A 13,590-nucleotide genomic window follows, 5' to 3' on the forward strand; every position below is an offset into this window, starting at 1 on the left:
TGCACAGATACTTTATTTCATATTAACCATCCTGCTTTGGCAGCCTGCCCCTGCTGTTCACCAAGGTGCTGCGGTGGGGTCACAGCACCCAGCAAGCAGCTCTCTACAGCCTAGTGCTCAGACAGGGGCATCTCCACTCCTCTCTGCTCAGCATCATCAGAAATCTACCTGAAGACTGCTGCAGGAATCGGACTTCATCACAGTCCGAGTACCTGGTAAGGGAAATGGCGCGATAAAGAAACCACATCAGCACTGCAGGAGCTACTGGAATAGGAAGGAATATGAAGAGATAGGTCACAACAGGCATGTGGGGAAGGGAAAGGAGAAGAGAAAACTGAATGCGATGCAGCATGGCACATCTCTCACCAGCTGCCCTCCTGTTGTAACAACCCCTATTTGTGAAGGCAGCCAGCCCCAGTCTGGTACCTGACAGACATACGTGGACTATTTGGCCCCAGCACGTTGCTCTCTACCCTCTAATGTAACTGCACTTCTTGGTTCTACACAAAGACAAGCACAACTTTGATGAATATGATTTTATTTATTTCAGTGTATCTTAGGTGGAAGCTGGAAAGGAACCGGGGTTGTACAATTAAACCTTCCCCCCCAACACGTGTAAACTGAAATAAGTTAAAATCAACTGAAGGCATTTACTTCGTGCCGTTGACGGAGCTGCTCATCTCAAGCTTCTGTTCCATAACCTCACAAAAAATCACTTAAAAAAAACGCTCGGTGAGATCTGGTCCACACATCTTTGGGTACTGGAGAAAATTTAACATGGGCGATGGTCTGGGACGCGTTTCCTGTTGAGAAAAAGAAAAATCAGAAAACACTGAGGTTGACCAGCTTCCCCCCATCTGCCTTTAATTTTTAGTTGATATTTTGCTTTCAATGCTAGTTTTACCTGACAGCTTTGAGATGGCGCTGCCTATTGTGATAATACACCAGCTTTGCGTGGTAAGAAAGTGATTCACAAAGCAGCACAAACTACCTCGTAGTGGGCACACACAGGATAATCTGCTGACAAGTGGGGTTTCTTCCCATACTTGCAGGTAGCCTTACCTTGGTGCTGCTTTAATAATGTCATCTACACGAAGAATCATTTCTGCTGCTTCAGCTGCACTCAGCAGAACTTGTCTCTTGACTTGGAAGCTTTCCGTCACTCCCAAGACTGCCATGTCTCCAATGGTACCCTCTTTCATATCTTTAAAAAGAGATACATTAAGAAGTCTTTTTTCTCCTTGTTTATTTTAATGGAAATTACACGAAGCTGACAATAAGGTAGCTTACCTCCTCAAACGAACCATACTGATAGCAGAGGAAATATTTTTAAAATTATTTCACTTCAAGGCCTAGCATCGTGCAATTAGACAAGAATGATGAAAACTCCACTGGGAAAAGGAGATGAGATCCAATGGGACTCTCAGCTCCATTTCCTTACGTATATCAACTTCAGAATTCTTCCCTGCAATTATTATGTTGTTAAATACATGCCTTTCTTTTTGAGTTTCATATAACTAGGCCCACTGCAATTAACGTACATGGTTTTATGGTTGAAACCATTCCCTTCACAAACAAATTCACCCTACCATGAAAAGCCTGACCTAAATGATAAAGGAATGTAACACTGTATGGCTACGTTTCTGTTTGCTTTGCACAGAACAAGTCATCATATCCATCGCCCGGTTCTGTAACACAAGCAAGTAGAAGTGTAAGTACCTCCTAACTAACTTCAATGCACAAGGGCTTCTGTCGCCAAGAAAACAGAATTCATCAAAAAAAAGATTCAGAGAGCCACAGGAGTGCACCTACGTAATACAGACTTTAAAAGAACACAGATGCACGCACTGTGGCATCAGCACACTCGGTTCTTTCAGCTGAATGTATTAGTGAGAAACAGATGTGACCAAGCTTAGTCAATCTAACCCCCCCCCACAAACAGCAACCCAGTAAGAGCAGCATTATCAAACTCCTTACCGAGTCCGTAAGTGCTCTTCCCTTCGCTGTGCGCAGCCCTGAGCTGAGCAACCAAATCAGCGCTGTCATAGCCAGCGTTGTCAGCTATGATTGTTGGGATCTAAGGGGCAAACACAGGTTGGTGGTCATTAATGCAGAGACTGACCCGTTACGCATCACACACACGCTGCGATATTGCATTGTACTATTCAGTTTCAAGAAGACTAATAACATGTTGTTGATATTATGATCTGCTACACTGAACAGAAATTAGAAAAAACAACTACCCTTCTAAGGCTGTTATTCCCTTCTGTTTAAGGCCCTGTAAGACAGTAGCGGAGAGCATGTTAGCAGATTTGTCACCTTGTTTTACATGGACAGAAAGAAATGGTCTCTTTGTTAATCATTTCGGACTACAACTGCAGGATTTACTTTCAGACCATAGCTTGCTGGTTGGCATTAACCACCAGATTGTTCTGTTAACAAAAACTGCACATGCTGCCTGAAGATGCAATGCCAAGTCTTACTACACCCTTTAATTTTCTTAAGAGAAATGTTTCCTTCCAGTCTTTAATTTCCTAAGCAAGGTTTTCCCTAATTTAAAATAGAGAAGCTGGAAGGCAATTTTCCTCAACCTGACAGTCTGTTGTTAGCACAGTAATATTCTATAAGCTTCTGTTCTTGTGGTATTCTATTTTCTGCTAAGATACAAACTCCAATACTGTTCTAGAAAATTCTAGATAGTACTAGAGAGTGAATACAATTAAACAGAATCAAGGACTTTTATAGAAGGACTATTATTAAAATACCAATACTTTATTCCTCAGATAGAAAACAGTAACTTTTTTTTTCCATTGTTCATCCAAGATACATCGCTAAATTTCACTTCTTTAGTTTTAGAAAACCTAAGGTTGGAGAGAGAGAAGCAACCACCTGATGTCAGAAGTTAACAAACCAACTGGCTCTTGAAATTTTACATGCATTAGTCCAGCACTCTGACTAAATAAACTTACCATTCGCAAAGCCTTAGCAAAGGACTCCATTGCAACAGATTCTTTGCCAGGTGTTCTGATGGCAAGTTCTGTAACAGCGTTAGCCATCAGCATCTCTGAACAACCTATTCATTAAAGACAAACAAGTGTTTTATGAGTTGAATATTAACACAATGTCTACTATGGCCATAGCGTAAAGAAACTAACACTCACCTCCACCATAAACAGTTCGAGTGTCCTTCACGGTCTGGGCAAGAACGCAGAGAGCATCATGCAAAGATCTCTCTGCTTCATCCAGAATCTGCTGCGTTGCTCCACGCAGAACTATGGTGCAAGCTTCACCTAAAAAAAAAAATCAAATGCAAGAAGATTTATAACAAACAAACAATCCAACCAAAACAAGAGCCAGACCAAGAATGTTAACATGACACAACAAGAGGAGATCACAAAGCATTTGTATCAGGTTTGTTATCACTGCAGTCAAGTTTTACATAAAGAGATCAATTTGTGGAGGAGGAAGCAGGAAGCATGACAACATTTCAGAGGCAGAATGAAACAATGTACACTACATTATTGCTTTTATCAGTGAACTGCTGTAAAATACCATATTTAATTAAGTAGAAAATGATTTTTTTCCAAGGTGTAGTTTCGAAACATTTACATTATCTGCATTTATTAGAACAAGCTATCAACTTCTCAAAGTATAACAGGTTGCTACTCTTCTCATCAATCACACAAAGCAGAAATTTTTGGTCCCATCCTTGCAAGTGTTTATGCAAATGTTGAACATTATGTAAATGAACAATTTCAACAATGAACATGTATCTCTGAAGGATTGGTATTTCACTGAAGAGTAAGGCTTTCAGAAAAATGGCTACCTGAATCATCACAAATTACCTATGCCATCCTGGTAACTGAACGGCGTTAGCAAAGCATTAACACAAATATTACAATGTGCCACTCCTGGTAAAACACTCACCCATTGCCACACCAGAGAAATGAATGAGTTTATCTTCTCCAATCATGACTTCTTCAATAAGCTTGCAACTTCCTAATTTTACCAGCTCAGGGTGATCAAAGGTTGATGCAATTTCACCACCTACAAATGTGAGATTATTTAAGTGTCAAAATGAAAACATCTTCTGAAGCAAAGGCTAATTAAGGAAAAAAAAATCATCGTAATTGCAGAAAAATAAACTCAAGGTAACAATAGTGATAAACCAAATTTAAACCAAATTCAAACCAATGTCAGAATACGACACCAGGAACTTCCTACTGATTTTGAGAAGTTCTTAATCCACCAATGTTTTGTATTATGTCACAAGAACTACAGTAGCTGTAATGCTTTTGAGTTCTGCCCAGATAAGAGAACACACGTTGTTGTGATGGAATTAAAATGTAGATCTGTTTAAAGTTTTGAAATTCTTTACTCATTAAATGTTTAAAGAACTACTAAATCAAAATCTGCTGTTTTGAAACTTGTGCTAGCATTAATTCTACCTTCCTGATTATGCAGCTGGAAACAGCTGACCACCACTCTCCCGAATTATGACTATTGCAGCACGTCACAGCAGCCATGCTGCGGACCATTCATAACTCCCGTATCATCAACAAAATAAGCATTACAAAGAGCAGAATGTCCCTGAATGAAACACTGTTCCAGTACTTTGCTATTCCCATTAGAAAACCATTTACGTGTATTCATTCCCCATGGATGTTCTATTAACCCACATTAGCTTAATAGCCTTGCTTTAGCTGTAGCTCTAAAAGGAAGGATCAGATTTGCAGTCGCGTTTGTCCTTACTACGAGCTTGTCACATTTTTTCAGCTACTCTGTTTGATGCAGTGTGGTCCAAAACAGTCCACTCGCTCTACCTATAAAATCTGTTTTGAATTTGTTCCAGAACATAAGCGATGTTTCTCTCACTGAAGTGTTTGCTGGTGTCAATGTACCTACAGGCAGCTGCACACAACTGCAACTTCAGTTTTGCTAGCTAGTCAGTATCTTTGCCTTTCTCCCTGCAAAGCAAACTCCATTCTACTGATCATTACAATAACTAGTTCTTTTTAGTATGTTCCAGCTAACTACCTCTAACTGGAATTCAGGCAGTGAGGATCATCTGTAGCATTCCAGAAGCTGTTTCACTTTGATTAGTTCCTGAAGTCATTTACACTGACCACTACTAAAAACGTCCAAGTTGCTTATGTTATCTGAGGTCTGCCTCAAGCTGATGACTCAGGCCCACAATTCTAACAGAGGATAACTCTTTAGTCTTCTCTGGTTCTACAGTCAAACAACAGCCCTTTGTAACAAGATAATGTAAATTCATTTGTTGGTTCATCATCCTACACTTCATATGGCTAACTTTTATCTTTTCCCTAGAAAACAAACATTTCAAAAGTTTATCAAGCAGAGACTTAATTATAAAGTATTGTTAAAACATGAAAGAAAAACAGTAACTGGCCGGATTTTATTTTCTGGTTAGTAAGATGTTACTTTTTTCACAGTTTCTAGATAAAACTTGTTTAAATCATTGTGCAGGGAGGATTCAGAATCGAAACAGACTTTTAACAAGTGTAATACACTGAAGACAGAAACCAAGTTATGGTTAATTTCAGAGAATCTTTCATATGTTTGTATTTAAGTTCTGTAAAATAAAGCTTATGCTAAGTACTTTTCACACTCACAGATGAGCTTAATAGTAAAAAGGAAGTAAAACCTAGGTGCCAAATAAATAACGTGACCCTCCAAGCTGCACCCAGTGAGGTACTCCACAAACCTGTAACAAGAGCCAGGCGCTCCACACCAGCAAAGTCCGCATGCTCAATTGCCATGATGCCAGCGGCCCCAAAGAGCTGCTCAGGGTAGTTGTAGATCAACTGCCTGCAATTAAAACAAAGTCACATCTTCACATTGCAGGAAGAACAAACCTTTAAAAAGATTTTAGAACCTTTGTTACCAGAGAAACAAAGGACACCTGATTCTCGGCAGTATGGACAGAGTTTTCTACAAGCTGCCAGAACAGTCCGTTTGTGAGACACCAACCAGATGAAGAAAGTTACACCCACACAGAAGTAAACAACCAGTAGTGACAGGAAAGCACAAGCTACAAAAAAATTCAACGTACTGTAGCTTTGAAATACACTGCTCCTGAAGACATGTTATCAATGCTTTCAATTCTGAGTTCTTATGCTTTGAATTCTGAGTTCTTCAATCCTGAGTGCCCACTGGGCACTTAGCTGGCTATCCTACCAGGGCACAGTACAACATGTGAAGTAATTTCTTTAATTCCTTACCAACATAAAATCCAAACAGGATACAACTTTGTGGGAACAATAAATGGCCATAGAGAGCAGGCCACAGACAAGAGCACTTGCTTCTTTGTTTGTATGTATTCCCTTCTCCCCAAAGCAGGGTCACTGACCAAACTATTTTTCCCCTCCAAATTAGAGACTGGGTGTTGTAGAAATTTAGCAGAAGCTGGGACACACCACGTCTGTCAAAAAAAGATGCTCCTCATCTACCTTCAAAAGGGACTGTTGGCATTGCTGATTACGTACAGAGAAGATTCTTCCTACTTTATATCCATAGATCATCCTGTCAAGCATCTCTTTGCTCACTGTGCCTACACTACAGCATCACGTACATGAATGAAACGCAACACAGATGAAGAGACAGATTTAAAAACCCATCACTAGTTCTTACAATTAACACAGCTGTTGGAGTTTTAAGATGTGCAGTACCCTGTAACTGTAAATCTTTGCTACTGCTATAAGAAGTACAACTCTTGTATTCCCATCCTTTCATGCGGTGCTAGTTAACCAGCTTCCTAGCAGACCACAGAACCACTCAAATGAGAATTACTGAAAGGCAGAAGCACTTCTTGCATTAAATATGTGAATGCTTTGCACTGTGATAGTTCAAAAGAGAAGTGCATTGCTATCAAAAACATGGAATTTAGATTGTGACGTTCACTGGACTTAAACATGGGTCCCTGATTAAATAACAGCACTTCTGCCTTAAAAAAATAAAAATAAAAATAAAGCAGCAGCAGTGAGGAGGGATGACACTGCACCACACCTGAGGGAATCTGAAGAAAACTCTGGCCCCACTGAAGTGACTCAATTGATTAAGTATTGGGTAAGATCACCTAATTTTAGGGATGATGTGCATGAATAACCTTTTTCACACACATACAGTATTAAAATCTTGCTACTCTGTAACTGCATTATAAATTGTAGCCAAGAAAACATACCTGTTAATAAAGCAGTTTATTCCATGCTTAAGAATACGCTCTACTTTCTCCTTCATTTTTTCTTTTTCTGCCTGTTCTATTTCTGCTACCTTTGCTGTCGAGTCCACTCTGACGCGAGAGCCAAAAATCTAAACCAAAGAAAACAAGTTCAGTTAAAAAATAATTCTATATATGAAAATATTGTTTCATAACAGTAGTTCGGTCACATACCTTAATCTTATCTGTATCCATGCCAGTATTTGCAATAAGAATTTTTGCATTTTCAATTCTTTTTGGCTGGTTTACACCGATCTTTTTGTCAAGCAAAAACCCTGTATAGTAAGAAAAAGATTTTTAAGACTTCATATTAAAAAAGAAGAACATTTCATTTAAATTATCGCAAAATAATAGTAGTATCATTATTCAATTTAGTAATAACAATGTTTTCTAGAAAAAAATTATAGAGATGTATAACTTTTAACAATTTCATTTCATGAAATTTCATTTCATGTGCTTATTTTCATAAGCACACTTACAGCCGATATACAAAGACTTACCTTCATCTAAGTAAGAATCAGCCAGACTTCCACCAAGTTTCTTAATGACGTGGATAGCCTCCAGATTACCAGAACCTTTCAACCTAAGAACAGCTTCGACGGCCAGCTTGACAAAGTGATCTTTATGATGAGTGAGTAACTTTGATGAGAGAGTCGTTCCCGCGATGTTCATCAAGTCTTCACGGAACTTGGCTTCATCATCACTGCAACAAAGCCAGCACAGTTATGTGGCAGGTCTGTGTCTGAAAGCCTTCCTTATCACTCACCTAACACTGTGAGTCTCTCCCTGCTCTTCCTAACCTACACATATCTGTACTAGATCACTACTATGTTCCATTCTGAGGAATGACAGAATTCCCCCAGTGTCCCAAGAAACAGCTTTCTATTGAAACCCCAGTTAGATCAGGAGTTCCTTGTAAGAAGAGGTTTATTTCCTGGGTATGAGACATCATTCATATTTATGTGCTTAAGGGATGACATTCTGACACATGCATTTTTCCTAAATGACACAAAGGTACACAAATATGCCTATCTCGAAACACTAAGCAGAAGTAAGATCCGTACTCATACTGAAGTTGAAGAAGCCATAGAAAGTATTTTTTGACACTCATTTTACTTAGATTTTAACCTCATTTTTGTTGCAACAGTATTCTGTGAAATTAAGGACAATGAACAGTGAACAAAATCAATTCAGTCTTACAACGACATTCTGCTTTTTGCCATTTTGGCCAAATACCACGGTAGCAAGTATTCTATCACCAACTTGGTATCTCTAAGATTTTTGGCTATGAAACATAGCAAAAAATTAATTTACAATTCTCCCTGGCAGAATGAGAAATTGCACAACTCAGTCAGATACCAGGGAACTGCTTCTGCAGATTTTGAGACTAGTTTATGTAACTAGATATTGATGCTTCTTCTCTGCCATACTAAGGCTTTAAAAAGAATATATTGTTTCATAGTACCTTCTACCATTTGCACTACACTACTGAACTAGCACTCTGATGTGTAACTTTACTACAAAGTAGTTTAGATCAACTGTTTTAACAAAAACTTTCCACTCAGCTTTGAAAAAGCCTCTCTTGTCACGCACAGAAAACAGACGTGTTTAAAATCAGAGTATGAAATCTGAAATAACAGCTCAGATTTTTGTCCTAAGAAGAAAATTACTGCTTATTTTCTGATTCTGCACGTTGTAAGCAATTTTAAATAATTTCATATAGCTTCTGTAGTTCATCTAACTGAAAAGTAGCCTTCTTTTCAGTAATTGTTAAATTCATATATTCAGCTTAAAAGACCGCAAAGGATTTTCCGATGCTACGTAATTCTCTCCAGCGAGTTTTAGTCTCAAATGGTTTACAAAGAGTTATTGCCAATGTACGCTACTAACCCATGATCCACGGCTGCTTTCAAAAGTGCCTCTCTTGAAGCTTTTGTGGCTGCTCTCCAGCCTGCAATGATGGTCTGAGGATGAATCTTCCTAGAAATCAGCAATTCTGCCTCCTATTTAAATAAAATTAATAATTAGCTTTTTTCCACAGCACATTTACACTAACTAGGAAAGGCACTTACAAGCAATCAGACAATTCTGAATGCCACCAAAAGCACAAGCGCTGTAACACAATCAAATTAAAGTGAAGGCCTAAGAAAGGGAGAATATTCTAGCCACCATACTGGCACTTTTTTTTTCCCCCTCTGCCTTTGGAATACCTTCTAGAAATGTTGATTAATAAAAAAAATCTTATCTCCAACATGAACTGTAACAAGACACATAAAGCGAACTCTCACTTCATGTTTGAGATCAGTTTCCTGTTCATTTATAACTGCAAGTTAAGGTGTAGTTGTGGGGAAACAAACAAAAAATCTCCAAACTTTTTTTTTCTTCAAAACTTTTGTGAGGAACTTGGTAAGCTGATGGGATAATTTCTCAGATTTCTTGATCCCATATCCAGGAACTGTGATCATTAGGTTCACTGGCACAGCTTTGCGAAGTAGAGTTCCTCACTTCTGACATCTCTCTCACATAGTAATTTCCAATTTAGAGTTTGGCAGTCTTCAGTATGTGGTGTTTAAAGCAATATTATGAATTCAAGTCTTGTGCACATAACAGCAGAATTTAACATGCCTTTTTTTTTTTCCCCTTAACCTTGTGGAAAAGGATTTCAGAGGACTGAACCTCACAATTAAGCAGTGCTGTATCCTGCTTAGTGCAAAATCCAGAAAATGACCTGTGACAGAACAACACTTCCATGTTTCAGGATAGCGTAGTCACAGGACTACACTGCCAAATATAAAAACATTTGAAAAAAATTTAATACATCACCCTCAGTAATTCAGCTGCCAACACTGTGACAGACGTAGTTCCATCACCAACTTCGTCATCTTGAACCTTTGACATATCTAAAAGAGGAAGTCGTTGTATTAATGTTTTGATTCAAAATTCCATGCTCTAACTGCTATAAAGTGTTTTTTGTTCCTTAAACTAATGTGAGATAAAAAAGACCCTTACTCCTTGATAAAGAGGTTGTCAAACTGTAAGTCACAGAAAAACCTGAGATGAAGTCAAATTCAGCATCCATGAAATTGCAACAGACACCAGTACCAGCCTGTCAATGGACAAGAGCTATCCCCCTCTCTCCCAATGCCTGAGGACTGGAAAAGGGAAGGCTCTGGGGAAGACCTTACTGCGGCCTTCCAGTACCTAAAAAGAGCAACCTGGTCTGGTGGGAGGTGTCCCTGCCCATGGCAGGGGGTTGGAGCTGGGTGGGCTTTAGGGTCCCTTCCAACCCAAACCATTCTGTGGTTCTGAAGACAGACAGCCACAGCTCCAGGGATGAGCAAGGGTTGAGGGAAAATAAGGAAACATCAGAATAGTTTTGTGAGAGCAGCATATGCCTCAAATTTATTTTTCAGAGTTCCACAACTCTTGCAACACCTTGGTCACCTTATTTCAGGACTTCTTCCCCCCCTCCCCTCATTCTTGCACACTACCTGAAGAATACTTTTCTACAAACAAGTAAGAACGACACAATAAAGTTTCAAATGAAGAAACTCCAAGTACAACAATGACAAGCTGGTAAAAACTCACCAACCAAGACCTTGGCAGCTGGGTTGTCAACTCCAATAGCTTTCAGGATGGTTGCACCATCATTGGTCACTGTCACCGTGCTGTCTCTCCCAGTACTTAGCAGGATCTTGTCCTACATGATGCAAGACACAGAACGCTGTTTGAAAACGTACTATAATTATTAAAACTAAATTATCAAGTATGAGCACTGAGAACTTGCAGCTATCTTACCATGCCTTTAGGCCCCAGAGTGCTCTTGACTAGGTCACCGATGGCAATTGCACCAACAAAGGATGACTGAAATGAAAGCAAATAGAAATTAATCATTTTCTAAGGTCTACTTTAACATCAGTAGTAAATTCTAGGCAATATCTTAGAAAGGGGAATCCCAGAGTGGCTGAGGCTGGCAGGGCCCTCTGGAGCCCACCAGGCCCAACCCCTACCCAAGTAGGGCCACCCAGAGCAGGCTGCCCAGGGCCACATCCAGGTCTTTTTGAAGGTGTCCAAGGAGGAGACCCCACAGCCTCTCTGGGCAGCCTGTTCTGGTGCTCGGTCACCCACAGAGTAAAGATGTAATATCTTAACCCAGCCCTTCTACAGCCACACTCCAGGAGTCTGATTCCAAGTTTCTGGACTGCTGTATTTTGGTAATGAGCTCAAATACACTTAATTTTCACAGTAACCATAAAACCATATCTCATGGATAAAAAAAAAACAACCTTCGAACAACTATCAACCTTCTGAGCTACGATATAGCTACTTTGTCTGAATATACAAAACAGTTCTCCTACCTTCTCTTCAGAGACATGCAACAACACTTAAGAGACAAAGGAAGCTCTACATCAATATGAACTGGAAGTACATTTAACAGAAAAATATTTAACAAAAAAACACACATTATTTTTACACACGTTAGTTACCCGGGGTATCACCAATTTCTCAGAGAGTGAACTCACCAGCCGAGCTGTTTCTGCCTTTTCTTCATCGGCACCTGCCTTGAAAATGTTCACGGGTGCAAGGGAAATGGATGCCTGAAACAGCGTAAGAATACTTCTTTAAGAGATCGCTTCATTTTAAGAGCAAAAAATCTGGCACTAACAACCTAAACAACACCTGTATTACTGAAATGATTTTTAGTGAAGTGATTTGTTTTCATATTCCATTTGGTTTTGATAGAGTGTATTCAAGGTGAATAGTGCTGGAAAACCTACCTGAGGTGAACGGAGCTTGACTTTTTCCTAAAAATCTGTTTGTGTAACAGAGGGATTGTAAGGTAGGCTGTAATTTACCGCATGACTGCACACCGTGCTGCGTGGTAATCACACCCCCAGGCCTGCCAGGCCGCTGCCTGTGCTGATGGCCAGGGGAGCCCGATCAATCTGCACAGCGAGGATTTAGGATTTCAGTGCTTGAACATTTACGCCAGGTCCTTGCTTTTTGAGGCGTTTCCTTGCAAATTACATTATAGCAGCACCAAACACGTGGTTTCAGGGTTAAGAGAGGCATTCCCAAAGAACTCAAGGGCCTCATGGAGCCGGGACCAACCCCCCGCGGTTCCTCACAGAGCCACGGGATGGCGGCGGCCGGCAGGGCAGGGCCGGGCCCCCTGCAGCCCCCTCACAGCCCCCGGGCCGCGTCCCGCCACCCCCAACGGCCGCGCTCTGGAACCTTCCATGCCTGAGGCGGCGGCGGCGGCGGCGCCGCCGCCCCCGCTCCCCCCACGGCGCGGGCAGGGCACGGGGCTGCCCCCGCCCGCCCTTCCCGGCCCTTCCCGGCCCCTCCCGGCCGCCCCCGGGCCCCGTCCCCGCGGCCGCCTCTCACCATGGCGCCGCCGCTCCCCGCCGGTCCCCGCCGCAGAGCGATGGCTGCACGCCGCGCCCCGGCCGCCCGCAGGAAATGGCGTCCCGGGCAGGCGCCGAGCGGCACGCTGGGAGCTGTAGTCCGCGCCTCAGGGGTGCTCATTAGGCGCTCGTAATTAGCGCCGCGGCTCTCCCGCTGCCGCTTCCGTTCGCCTTCCCGTTGTGTTTCTATAAAAAGCGTTTTTGCTAGGCGAACTTGGCCCTGCCCCAAAGCATTTTGTGGTTGCCCCAGTTTAAAAAAAAAAAATATAGAGTTTCTGAAGGTTGGCTCTTGAACAAGGCAAAAACTTTAAATTCAAATTAAATTAAGTACCAAAAAAGTTAAATTCCGCTTCTGGCGTCCTGTGAGCTTCACAGCCCCTCCCGGACTTGTGCCATGGTATCACCCACATGACAATCACAGAATCATCTAGGTTGGAAGAGACCTCGAGATCACCAAGTCCAACCTCTGACCTAACACTAACCAGTCCTCCACTAAACCATATCCCTAAGCTCTACATCTAAACGTCTTTTGAAGACTTCCAGGGATGGTGACTCCACCACTTCCCTGGGCAGCCCATTCCAATGCCTCACAACCCTCTCAGTAAAGAAGTTCTTCCTAATATCCAACATAAACCTCCCCTGGTGCAACTTTAGCCCATTCCCCCTCGTCCTGTCACCAGGCACATGGGATGAACCCCCACCTCGCTACAGCCTCCTTTAAGGTACCCGTAGAGAGCAATAAGGTCGCCCCTGAGCCTCCTTTTCTCCAGGCTGAACAAGCCCAGCTCCCTCATCTGCTCCTCGTAAGCCTTGCTCTCCAGACCCCTCACCAGCTTCATCGCCTTTCTCTGGACTCACTTGAGCACCTCCATGTCCTTCTTGTAGCAAGGGGCCCAAAACTGAAACTGAAATCCTCAAAAGGGAGCAGAGTTAGACCTGGGA

The 13,590-nt window shown here is 41.5% G+C and overlaps 1 protein-coding gene across 1 annotated transcript; it reads right to left on the reverse strand.

Annotated features, from left to right (window-relative positions):
- Window positions 1-527: 527 nt before the first annotated feature.
- CCT2 (chaperonin containing TCP1 subunit 2) lies at window positions 528-12,701 on the reverse strand. Its single transcript, XM_082782516.1, has 16 exons — window positions 12,629-12,701; window positions 11,764-11,838; window positions 11,039-11,104; window positions 10,829-10,940; window positions 10,064-10,140; window positions 9,131-9,243; window positions 7,741-7,943; window positions 7,415-7,515; window positions 7,205-7,332; window positions 5,729-5,832; window positions 3,928-4,047; window positions 3,162-3,290; window positions 2,970-3,073; window positions 1,978-2,077; window positions 1,063-1,204; window positions 528-803 (listed from the first exon to the last, which is right to left on the reverse strand). Exons 1-16 carry the CDS (start codon window positions 12,629-12,631, stop codon window positions 773-775), a joined length of 1,608 nt encoding a protein of 535 aa, XP_082638642.1. The 5' UTR covers window positions 12,632-12,701; the 3' UTR covers window positions 528-772.
- Between the last annotated feature and the right edge of the window lie 889 nt (window positions 12,702-13,590).

Source organism: Aythya marila (genome assembly GCF_965140915.1).
Source record: "Aythya marila genome assembly, chromosome: 1".
In the NCBI taxonomy this organism is placed as follows: Eukaryota; Metazoa; Chordata; class Aves; order Anseriformes; family Anatidae; genus Aythya; species Aythya marila.